The 13,248-nt window shown below is 39.1% G+C and overlaps 1 protein-coding gene across 4 annotated transcripts in view; it reads right to left on the minus strand.

The window, feature by feature from the left end:
* The window catches only part of LOC120530202 (ethanolaminephosphotransferase 1-like), a 66,831-nt gene that overhangs the window by 15,002 nt on the left and 38,581 nt on the right, over positions 1-13,248 (minus strand). For 2 of the 4 annotated variants that reach the window (XR_005633919.1, XM_039754485.1), the window contains exons 7-9: positions 7,585-7,633; positions 6,785-6,965; positions 3,010-3,192 (exon numbers count right to left, since the gene is read on the minus strand). Coding sequence is in view for 3 of the 4 variants with exons in the window: in XM_039754485.1 (XP_039610419.1) it covers positions 3,010-3,192; positions 6,785-6,965; positions 7,585-7,633 (413 nt within the window). In the remaining variant the exon portion in view is untranslated. Of the gene's footprint in view, positions 1-3,009; positions 3,193-6,784; positions 6,966-7,584; positions 7,634-13,248 lie in introns of those variants that run through there. The other 2 variants (XM_039754486.1, XM_039754487.1) reach the window with 2 other exon arrangements.

Raw genomic sequence — 13,248 nt, forward strand, 5'->3', positions numbered from 1 at the left:
ATCCAGTTCAGGGGGCTGGAAATGCATCCTGGTGGCACAGGGTGTAAGGCCATTGCAGGGCCAGTTTAGAGCTGCCAGTCAACTTGACCTGCATAGCTTTAATATGGAAGTTTATTTGTTCCAAAATTAAATGTACTCTAATGTATTAACTACATTGAGATGCAATACATATGCAAGTGAGCTATTTAATTTTGGTACTTTTTTCATGACTTAATTACAAACATACCAACTAAACAATTGCTTTTCACTACAGCATGAAGTTTATTTTGCCTTTAGTTATGACATGCGATCTATGGACATGAATTAAAATGTAATGCACTATAAATGGACAGAACAATTGCATGCAGTAGTGAAAAGCAATTGATCGTTTGGCTGATGTTTTTAACTACTGACAAGATAAAACCATTCCAAAATGGCACAGGCCACTCGCATATGTAGCTAACACGATGGCTTGTATTTAAGGGTGTGGAAGGAAAACCTCATCTCATATGGAGAGAGAATGTGAAAACTCCACACGGTTCAAACCCAGAATGCTGGAGCCACCATGCTACCCCAATAGAAACACTACTGCTTTGTTAAATTAACATCTAAGGGTTATAATAAAAATGAATTACATTTATACAGCATTTAATATCCTACTCAAAGTGATTTACACAGAGTGGTGTTTGTGGGTAGCATTGACCTGGACGATGTTTTAAAGCCATTGCTATGCCAGTATGCTCATCACACGTTAACTTTTAGGTGGTGAAGTGTTGAGAGACAGATAGTTTGCCAATAAAGGACAAGGAATGATTAGGGGGTCAGAATAACCAGTCCATGGTAGACGATGTAGCAACAACATCAGGAAATGCCCAACTCCCTTTGGGATCTTTATTACCACAGAGAGTCCGGACCTCAGTTTTACATCGCTTGGCACCATTTTTCAGCACAATGTCCCCATCACAGCACTGGGGCATCGGGACCCACGCACAGACCACAGGGTAGGCGCCCTCTGCTTGCCTTCCCAATGCCTCTTCTATTATACAACGTAGAAAATGTTCAGCTCAGCGCGTTCAGAAATGGTTTTGTTCAGCCCAGTTTGCATATAAAAATGTTTCAGTAAGTTTTGTGGTGTTGCAATTTTCAGATGGATGGGATATGGCTGAATTCGTCACTCTGTGAAGTTAACCTGCAACTTAACTTGGAGTAGAGAAGGCAGACACTACAAGATACATCAATCTACAAAAGCCCTGAAGTGTCTGGCCATTAATCTGCTATTTCATACATTGTACACCTGCTCAGCTCTACTGTAACAGGCCGGGGCTCCTGGATTAAGCGTGTCTGAAAACGTTATGTTATGTTAGCAGAAGTGGCTGCAGAGTTTCATTGTAAAAACTCTCTTAATCAGACAGAAACTTCTTGTTGCCCTTCATTTTCCAGTTTCTGCACACCAAACCTGACAAAGCTGTGCTGTAAAAAGCCAGTCCACACAGCTGCTTGTGTCTCTGCCGGGTTCATTAATATTACGCCATATTACGCTGTTGTTCTCTTCTGTAAACAGCAGACAGTTTGCACTAAATAGGCTCAGGTGAAGACAGGTTTGTTCTGAGGAGTTTTTACATGTTGCCATGTTGGTTTAACTTGCTTTAAATCTAGTGAGAGACTATAAGGAGGACATCACGTCTGTGACTTCAACTGTTTCTGATTGAACCTTTTACCAAATTGAGCTAACTCAAAGTTCAAATGTGTAATTTAGATATTAGAAATACAAGAAATCCAGGTAAGAAATTAATTCTGTAAGACACACGAAAGCCTTTCATTAAAACTGGCTGTCAATGCAGTCGTATATGGACCGAGTTTAGCAGGTAGGATTCGAGAAACAGTATTTGTTGTGCCACAGACTATTTTACCAGCTGTAAGAATGCAATTAATAAAAAAATCACCAGGCCTAGTTAGACGGACTCGTTACAATGCATCAAAGTTTCCTGGCTATTTTAAAAATATAACTTTTCTCACCAGTTATCCTGGCTCATTGCATAATAAAAAAATAAACGGCAAAAGAGCTGGAGTTTTATTTCACCTATAACATAGATACAGCATGTACAGTATATATAAGATAAGACACAGTATATAGATAGATACAGACTAGCTGTGTAAGCCTGTGCTGTAAAAAACCCAGGATCCCAGAAACTATTGAAATCATCAGCAAAAAACTGAAATACAGAGATGTCAGGTAATTGAAAGGAACTACTCTGGGCCTCTCTCTCCTAGGAGGATTCATTTTGCCGACGTGCTCGCCTCGTTTGCTTTGCTGATGTTAGCGGTTAAGCGACTGTCTTTCTTCTGAGGTTTCATTTTGCTGATGTGCTGACCTCGCTTGTGTTATTAACAGCTAAGCGAGTTTTCTGTTTCCTCAGAGACAGAGCCCTTACCCCCGACTCTACCTCTCAATTCCGGGGTGGACAGACACACACACACACTCTTCCACACGTAGACATTTATATATAAAATATGTTGTATCATTGTAGCATCATCATTGTGCTTTGCCTGCTGATTATGCTGTGTTGCATTTTATTAATGCATACATTGAGGATGAGACAATTCGCTTATAAATGGAGCTGTTGTGTTCTGGGGGTCAGCACAGTGATTGACGCTGCTTCATAAGCAGTTCCAGAGTCAAGACTTGTAATACTTGTACAGCCGCCGGCTGCATGTAGTTTGTATATTCCTATTGTTTTCATGGAGGTTTCACTGGGTAGTTTATTTTTCTGCTGTATCCTAATATCATGTTTAAAAGGTGTGACTGAAACAATGAGTGTGTGCCCAATGGTGGACTGGCGCCCCATCTCTTGATGGTTCCTGGCTGGATGCCCCATCTTCCTGAAAACCTTAAATGGAATACTGTATGCAGGTTTCAAAAATGAAAGAATGAAATCAATTGAATATGTGGCGTAAAGACAGACAACACAGAGTGGACTCTTTACAGCTATGCGTGTGCCGTTACAACATTAGACAGATTTGGCTACTTACCACACAGATTCCGTAATGGACATGGGCTACTGTCACCAGAAGTGTGTACCCAGTTAATAAGGCAAACTCCGAGTGCACCTCAAGCCCCATGTAAACGGCACCAACAGTCCCAGCTAATGGAATGAGCAGCCAATGAATGACTTCTGACCTTGTTTTGGTCATTTGGCAAACAATCAGCCTGCACTGCAGCAAACAACATGTAAAACAAAACAACAAAAATTACATTTATGCTGTAACCAAGAAATTTACTTCTTTACCGTTCATTCAGTTCAGGAATCAGCAGAATGTTTAACTGGTCCCAGCGTAGCCTTCTGTTTACCAGTCTTCATCGTACATAAACATGCTGAGCATACCCTTTATTTGCTTTTTGTCTAATGACTGAGATGATGGGGGAAAAAAACCTAAACAGAAAAGTGAACTTTACAGGCAAAGCCATACAAGCCGAATATTAATTAGGAGAAGCGAATGTAAGCAGACAGCATTGTGGAATGAGCACTGAAATCAGCACAGCCACTTGACAGCATTGATAGTTTCTTTAGCCCCTGCAGGTTTTCTTTTTTGCTGGAGGTCATGCCATTTTTTTTATTACCAGGGAATTGCAGTTTCTGACTGCAAATAATGCAAACAGGTCTATGCAAACATTTAGTACATGTCTGCTGGATCACTGTAAATCAATGCCAAATAAAACTTAAATAATTTCAGAAGGTACAGAAGCCTGCATTTGCAGCCTTGTTAAATTTAAAAAATGAGCGCATATTACATCAATACTATTCGCTTTGCACTGTTAGCAACCACTGAAATATACAACAGATTTTAACATGCTTGGGCTTTTTTTCTCTTTTTAACCACTGACTGAATTACTAATGTACCATTTCATTCATTTTTTAACCCAATTTTTCTCCAGAGGAAAAGTTGCAAGGCAGAAAGCAGGGTAAGCACCACTTGGTTTCAGGCATCAGTACATTCTGGAGCACATTCATCCACAGCAGGCAAACCTGAAGTCACCATTGAACTGAACATGTGTTTAGTAAGTGGGACAAAACCAGAGTACCAGGAGTAAATCCACAGCCGTGATATGATAAGCGACTGGGCCATTTGTGGGGCACAGTGTGTCAATTTACTGTGCTATACACATTACACACACCCATGTGTAGCCTCCGGCCATTTTCAAACCTTCAATCCTGTTCTGAATTCTGGACTTGAGATGCAAAGAGACCACGTCCTGTTTTTAATTGACCAAAATTGGCAGTAATTACTCAAAACAGATTACAGAATATGCATCAAAAAATTTAAGGCAAGGTGAAAACCTCAGCTATTTTTGGATATTTCCTTCAACTGTTTTTGAAAGATGGTTAGTATGGCTCCAGGGTGCCAGGTGCAGTTCTTATCCCAGTCTCTTCTCTGTGCAGAGTTTCTCTAAGTACCTCATTTTCTTAATACACTCAAAAGATAAACATGTTTGATTTTCTGGCTAGCCAGGTACCAGGTACTAGTGAGGGTGACTAAACCCTATGATGCACGAGACCTTCTAATGCAAATTAAAGAAAACACTTGGAAGAATGGATTACTTGGAATGGAGGAATAATGGCTGAACAGACACAAAGTTAACTTTTCAGATGTTCTTGTGAGCTTACAGTAGGGCCTCCTGTGTAGTCCATAGACACACTGCGAGTTTACTGTTGATGTTTAACATTCCCGATGTGACTGAATGTGGGCATATGTTTTGTAACAGACTGCTGTCCTCGGGGCTAACAGCTGTCTTGATCCTGTTGCTGCCAGGTTAGGCTACAGCTCCATCCACCTTGTTAGACTAACAGAAATGGACTTCTTGTCTTATTTATCTCTGATTATATGAGGCTTTCAATTCATATTTTTCTAAAGTTTTCACTGATGAAAACGTAAGATACCTCCAGCTAGTTATATCAAATAGTATTCAAATGAGTTAATTTGGAGATTTTGGAAAAGCAGCGATAATAGAATTAAAAAAAACTGAAATCAAATAAATTGCCAGGCCAGATAATGTTTACTCATGAGTGCTCAAGGATGCTAGTAGTTATATGTGTATACAGTATGTATATAAAAACACCTAACAAGAACTGTACTTCATGGAAATCAATGTTGTACTAAAGAACCAGCAAAACACTGGAAACTTGCATGTGTCATCCCATCAAGCCAAACCCGGGGGCTGTAACAGTTCTTGGAAAATGAAGAAGCTCGCCTAATTTGTATTTAAATTAAAAATAGCAAATATTAAAAAAATATCAAGTATGGGTGTAACAGTCAACCTGGGTTTACACGGGGGACATGACGTTTTGTTAATGTAATAGTGAAGAAGCAGCAAAAACATTAATCGTAGTGGTTCACACAATATTATGTAACCTCATTTTCAAAAAGGTATTTAAGAAAACCATAATGGCAAACTAACAAAGATGTGGAAATTATTGTTCAGCATGTAAAAGGGCGAAAAATTGACTTAAAAATTATAGCAAAGGGTTTTGTTGTTAGAAGCAATTTCCAAATGCCCGTGACAACATTCTGTAGCAGCAGTCAGGATTGTGGGGTACAGGCATTGAGGACTACTTTTTCTCCCTTTTTATTTTTTGTGATATTGCTCATTTATGTGTTGTCTTTTCTTTTTCCTTTTATTTATTATTTTTAATCAACAAATGTCCTGTCATAGGAGACTTACTTCTATGGGGCCTAACACTGAACAAACAGCACAGAATACTAAAACATCCATTAAAAAAGATAATTGTACTTTACTCGCGTCATACAATCCATCTGTCAGATAAGCAGTCGTATGCTTACAACATCCCAAACACTAAACACTAAATTAACCACTTCCAGAAAAACCTTTTCGTGAACAGCTGGGGAGCATTTTAAAAGAAGAAAAATCTTTTGAATGGGAGACCTGCCTACCCCTTCATTCATCGTTCAGGGTCCTGCTCATTCATTCGCTAGCACAACTCCTCACACCATACAAACAAATCAGAGTGCAACCTAATACAGGGGAACAATTGGGGGAAAAAAAAGAAAGTGTAAGTATTACCAGGTAGAAAATGTCATATTTGAAGTACTTCAACAAGAAGAAGGTCAATGCAACAGTCTAGTTTCAAAATGTGCCGCTAAAAAACCCCGAAACGTGGCATTATGGCTTAACGCCCAGTGAATGAGGAGAGTGGCAGGTCCTCAATTCAAACACACTTCCCAGCAGTTCACAAGGGGATTTTCCAGGATTGGTTTATTTAACAGTATTTTAAAACGGTGTGTGTTTGAGATGCTGTGAGCATACAACGGGATGTCTGACAAGGATTATATGACTTACGTAAAGAGTCTTTTTATGGATATGTTTATATACTGTAGTTTGTTCAGTGCTATTGTGTCAGGAATTTTATCTCCATTCTCCATAAAAACATTTTTTCCTCAGCCATTTCTAAAAAAAACTCCAGCCATGTAACAGATTAAAAAAAAATATCATTTTTGGGAAAGTTATTTTTCTGCAACAAAACACAGATGGAAAAGTTGATTACAGTTAAATTTCAGACTTGCGTTAGAAAGTATTTCTTCAAAGAAAAACAGATAAGCAGAGTAAGTTTACCAAGCAGTAATGGACTGAACTTGTCTAAACTTTCATGTGCTTTCAGTAAATATAAATAGTGAACACTGCTACTGTACTGAAACAATGTTAAGTGTAGGTTATACAGAACAATGCACAACTACACAGTAACACACTTCTAAAGCTGGCAGTACAGGATATGATTGTCAGGGCACTTACTGTAACATTTGAGAAGGTAACCCCCACCATCCACAAGAAAATCCTGGGGTTTTTAGTAAGGATATCCTCTGGTGATATTTTTGCCCATGTTGTTAATAATAGGAACAACAATGTGGGTGATAAAAGAGGAAGGAGGCCTTCGGAAATTGAATTTCTTTGGAGGGTTCCAAGTTTCTTTGCTCTGGAAAGGCAGTGAAATACAATAGAAAAACGGACATGAAACACACAAGTCTTTGGTGACATTACTAAACTCAGTCCTGATTTAAATTATTGCACATGCCTGACAAATCATTTAATTGAGAGTCGGTTCTGGGTGTGTAAAACTAGGCTAACAGTTAATTCTACTTAATGAACAGTTTCAGAGTTTTAGCAGTTAAGCATTTCACTACATATTGTACTGTGTGTGACCGTATTTGATTTGATTTAAATTCTAAGCATTTCATCAAGGAATAGTAAGGTAATACAACTAGCGGACTGTCAAAAACATCAAGACATGCAGTCTCACAGAATCTATAAATGGTAATGAAGCAGAAAAGCACCATAGATCTTATGAATGAATTCTGTGTTTTCTTCTTGTTAGATATTGTAAAAGTTTATCTCTAGTTGTCCAGTTACAGTTTTCAGTGAACTACATCTAAAATATTGTATACACATAGGGTAGGTAAACAAAAAATATCAATAAAAGGTTTAAAAATTGCCAAAATGGGTGCCATTGTGGGCATAACTTAAAAAGACAATCTGTACCACATCTTTATGCCTTTCAATTGAAAAGATTTGCTCTGTCTTAAAAAGTTACTCACTGGTAAATATTGTACAGAGTCTGTGGAAGAGACAGAAATACACTGCAGCCTGTAAAGAGAAACAGAAGGCAACTGCTTAGGGTCATCTGGTCACTATAAAATTCAGCATGGCTCCTTCTCATTGGCATCTCCTTGTAACAGATCCGTGACTGATGCACAAATTCTTCAACACTTTTTTTCCCCTCAATTAACAAAGCCACTAAGGCACAATGTGTAATTGGATGCTTCAGGCTCTCACATTTGTTTTCTATTTTCCAAACTTTTGGCTTTCACACACTCTGCTCGTTTCTGTTCTGCACAAAGGCTTGTCATGTACAGACCATGAACAACACTTTTATTGTATAAGTGCATGCTTGAAAAGTACTATTTATGGGAAGATTTTTTTTTTCTTTGGGGCACAAATACGTCTCTGGGAAATTGTAAAATCTAAAAGGAAAATTTCTCCAAGGTCAGTGCTTGGTCAATGAATATGTTGTATTACAAATTATTGAAAACTACAAATCTAAGCAATACCATAATAAAGTGCAACACAAGATCATTCTTCAAGATGGTGGGATTAAGTTGGGGGGGTGGGTGGTGATGGTGCCTTAAAGAGTTGTAAACATCAAGCAGCAACTGGAGAGTCTGTACACGGCAGTTGTGAAAATAAAGGATTTAGTTTTATGTATGTAACTGGAAAGGAAAAGTTTAAAGGCAGACGTTGTCGACACTTAAGATTGAGATAAAGATTTGTTCTTCTTTCTCCAGGTCTTTTTGTTTCTAACTGCAGTTTTACAATTGGCCTTTTGTTAATTCTCTGAAACTGAAACTACCGTGTATTACTGTGATGTCACTAGTTACACAAAGTCCTGTTTAAACCCAACTGCGCTGTCCTTCATATTGGGCCTTTCCAAGCTCCTCCTTGTGTTGGTCAATATGGTTTTCCTTGCACTAACTATAGTAAGTTTACTCTGTTATATACCCATCACCTGAAACCACTTCATTCATTTAAAATGTTGACTTGTATTCTGTTCATCTGATACCATACTGCAAACGTAATTGTGGACGTTGTTAATGATACTCCACCATACTCAGGAAATTAATTATTTGTGGTGGAAGTGCATTGGCACAGTTGTTGGCTCACATCTCACAATCCTTGGGGATTCAGGTTTGTTACTAGACCTGGCACTGTGGAGTTTGCCCAGTGTACATATGACCTTTGTCTGCCAACAATACTTGCTGTTTATTTAACTCTAAATTCAGTCAGTAGGGGTATTTGTGTGTCAGTATAGATCCTCATTTTATGCCTTAGGCCCAGTGCTGCCATGATTTCAAAGCTGGATGGGCCTACGGCAAAAACTAGAATGTTGTAAAATTCTCAGCTGTCATCTGGCTCTAACTCAAATTTTATGTTAAAAGAACTTCATTAAGAAATACTCCACCCAAAATAATCTTTTTTTTTATATGTTACTTACCCCATGTAGTTTGTAGTCATGGCCAAGAAAAAAAAATTCATCCCATGTTTATATGGAGAACAGAATTAATAAAGTTTCTGCTGGGACAAGACCCAATAGTAATCAATGCTGGACAACAACAAGCCATATCAAGAGCATCCATGGAAAAAAATCTTGTGTCACTTATGTTGCATAATCCACACATCAAGTCATCTAGTCAAATGCTCACAATGTGTAAAATACATGCACTTTTTGACAAAATACTGTTAAATAAATAACTTGAAAAAATATGAATATTGTCCAGAAACAGGAAGCCTCTTCACTTGGGGTCATGCTTTTAAATGTTCTCCAAAAAACATGAAGATTCAATTTTTTTCTCAACCATCACTACAAACTACATGGGATAAGTAATGTATAAGGGTATCATTTTTGGGTGGAGTATTCATCTGCTTTCTTGTGTTCATTTGAAATGTATTTTACTGTGTGTTTCATGAACCAGGAGTAAACACTGGTATCTCACAGATCCAGTGTCCTGGGTTCAAATCACACTCTGTGTCTTTGTGTAGTTTGCACATTCTCTTTATATGTCTGTCTGTGTAGGTTTACCTGCCACATCCCGAAAGATATGCAGGTTGAGTTAGTCATTCCAAACCGGTCTAAATGTGAGTGGGTGCATACCTTGTAATGGACTCATGCTTTGTCTGGTGTGAGTTCCAAGCAGTTCTGAGAATATCATGTTTGTTTAACTTAATATGTGCACTTATGTAGATGTTGAAAGTTTTAAAACAATAGGACAGACTGCCATTGCCTATTTTGTTTTGCTTTAACACACAAATCTTTTCATAAAAGGAAGCTGTCAAAACCTCTTTTCTGACCAGTAACTAACAGTTCTCCTCACAGCACCTCTCTTTGGAATGCAGTTTCTGGGTCTTGTCTAATAACACTGATCAATCACAAGCAAACACATTTAGAGATGTCTCCATGACACACCATTTAAACACCTGGGGCCTTATGTATAAATGGTGCGTATGCACAAAAATGTTGCGTACAAACGTTTCCACGCTCAAAGCGCAATGTATAAAACCTAAACTTGGCGTAAAGCTACTGTGGCGAGTGGCTGGGGGTGGTACCCAGCCAGGATGCCCGGAAGGACCAAAGGAGGGATTACGCCTCCTCCAGACCACGAGGGGGCAACCGCCCTGGTGGCTATGGGGACCACAGGAAAGGAGCATGGAAGCTGAACCCTATAAGAGCCCGGGTCCTCAGCACTTCCGCCACACCCGGAAGTGCTGGGGGGAGGAAGACCAGGGACACCCGGAGTGCTTCCTGGTGCACGGCTGCCACTTCCGCAGAAGCTCATTAGGAGGCACCTGGAGCATGTCTGGGTGAGGATAAAAGGGGCCGCCTCCCTCCATTCAATGGCTAGAGTCAGGTGGAAGAGGACGGAGCTCGGAGGAGAGGAGAGGAGTGGAGGCGGTCAGGAAAGGAAAAGGCATTTTGAGAGGCCAAGACTGAAGTGTGATTGGTGCAGGGGTACTGGGTTGTGTGTGACACTTTGCTTATAAAACGTATAATAAACATGGGTTGGTTGGTGAACCATCGGTGTCCGCCTGTCTGTGTCCGAGCCAGTCTCCACACCACACACATTTTCACGGTAGCTCCAACCCTGGCGTATGCAAGTTCTCCTCTCGGTTTTGCAAACTGGCAGCACCCAGCATCAAAGCAGTGCTACTGTTCCTGTGTGATTACCCTTTCTTTTTTAGATCCACATCCCTGACACGGCTTTATCATATACACTGAAACTAACTGCATATTGTTTATTAGTTTAAGACATCTGATTGTAATTAACCTGTAACAATATAACGGTCCACAGAATGGTCAAAGTATTCTAAATACCATAGCTGCTTTAGCGTTGTTACTCTCACTGCACCATCTTTTTCTTCTTTCAGCTGCTCCCGTTAGGGGTTGCCACAGCGGATCATCTTTTTCCATATTACTCACACTACCCCACTCGGAGTATTTATATCACTGTATCTGAGTGGGGAATCACAGCTCAGCAGCTGAGTAGAAAGAGAATTATCGGTATAAAGTATCAAGCTCACGCTGCCTCAGCCATGCTGTCTATTGAACTGCTCTCATATGGCAAACACTTCAGAGCCTTTCCCCACGGTTCAGAAACAGTTTCATCCTAAGAACTATAAACACAGTCAATCAGTTCATCAAGTGCTCCTTGTAGAACTGTTTGTACTTATTAGTATAATCACCTCACTGTAAACTTATGATACAGTTATAATATTACACAACCTGCGCCACTTTATAAAGCGCATTTTTACATATGATGACAATATCATTTTTAAGATGAAATGCAGCAAAATACGTTTATTATATTATACAGATAAAACTTTAACCTCATTTAAATAATTTATATTGTTAATAATTAAACATGTAAGGAAGGACACAGTGCCGCAGCTGCCTCACACTGTATTCTTCTAAACATGTACAATGAAGATATTTCAATGTTCCTTAAAAGTTTTGAAGAATCTGCGTTCTAAGCTTACAGATGGCTTAACTTCTATTACAGAGCTGATTGTGTGGCGATTGAGTATTTGGAGAAGGAAAAGGAAGGACAGGAATTGGAGGTTAGTACGTTTGAAAGAGACAGTATTGCTGCAATAAATTTAATCGAAGGTCGTGCACGGCAAAACAAGCATCTTGCGTAAGACAGGAACAATCACTGTGCCACTGTGTTCCCATGTTTAATTACATGCTTTAACTCCTATCATCATGAAAATGATATGATATATATCACATAGAAGATCAAATACAAAACAAAGCATTTAACGTGCTACTTTAGTTATGATGGGATTTGAGAAACTAGTAAATTAAACGATTTTAAGATGAAGTTTATGATGTTTTGCTTTAATGACAAAATAAACTAGGTGACTAAAGTGGAAATTTCTAAATTAAAGTTGACGTTTCGTGCTTTTTTCCCCACTGTGTGCCTATTTTTTCTCTGTACCCTAATAAGCTTTCATATGACACTCAGACGGTGGGCTACGACTTGCCTTTTCACGGCGACTTTGACATCTGACAACTTTTTTTATTTCGGACACTGTGCAACTTTGTGAACTTGAATGTTTGAGTTTCTACGATCACTCGATCAACTTCCTTTTGTTGTTCATACCACTGTTTAAACCAACAAATAGTACGTTTTTCCTTGCCTCCACTTGGTATTCGCTGAAATTCTTCTATTTTCCCTCATGCTTTTGCCACAGAACGCTGAACTTAAGGGCTATTTATATTGATCCGCATATTCAAGGAGGCGTAATTCTGGGAGGAGATGGGGCGGGACAGCAGACGCGTGCACATGCTTTACTGTTCACGCTAACCGGGATTTATGTAGCGGAAGAACGTGGAAGTTGGCGTTCGCACAGATTTATGCATCTGGATTTTTTTATGCGTATGAACATTTCTGCTTTCGTGCTTACGACATGTTATAGTGTGAATTCTACGCACGGCGTTATACATGAGGCCCCTGGTCAGTAGACAAAGAGCAGTAACCCAACTACTGGTAACCATTATGGACAAAACTATGCAAAAACTTTCAACCAAAAGGTTTGATTCATGAGCATCCAAAAGACCAATGACAAAGCATCCACTCCTCCTCCATTGTTATCATTATATCAATGCTCTCAGACTGGCTGAGCTGAGGATGGAGTGATGCCTTTTACTCCAAAGGGTAACTTAGTGCTGGCCTGCAACAAGACCATCCATGACAGAACTGGATGCAGGTGCCTCACAAGTCCATATCTTGCTAAAGTAAACCAAGATGCACAAGCAAGAAAGGGGACAAATCTATGGAGATTAGCTTTGAAGAAATCAATGGCGCTAATACGGTGCATAACTAGTTAAAAACTAGACCATTTTAAAGCCAGCCTGGAACTTGTTTTCTGGGTAATTCTTTAGATAGGAATTAAGGAAATCAAATCAATAAATTATATGCCTTTTTGTAGAGGAGAGAAAAAGATCAAGCTATTTGTGCTGTTTGTTATTGTGCATCATCTATATATACATTCACAGATCTATCTTCTATTATCCTTATGAATAAACTATCATTTAGTTTTAGTGTAACAAGCAGTTTTGGGTGACTTATCGAATAGTCAATTGCCCGATCTGAACAACAAAAAGTGAAAGTTTACTGTTATCAGATTGCTCTTGTGAATATGTGTTA

This window comes from Polypterus senegalus, chromosome 5, assembly GCF_016835505.1.
Source record: "Polypterus senegalus isolate Bchr_013 chromosome 5, ASM1683550v1, whole genome shotgun sequence".
In the NCBI taxonomy this organism is placed as follows: Eukaryota; Metazoa; Chordata; class Cladistia; order Polypteriformes; family Polypteridae; genus Polypterus; species Polypterus senegalus.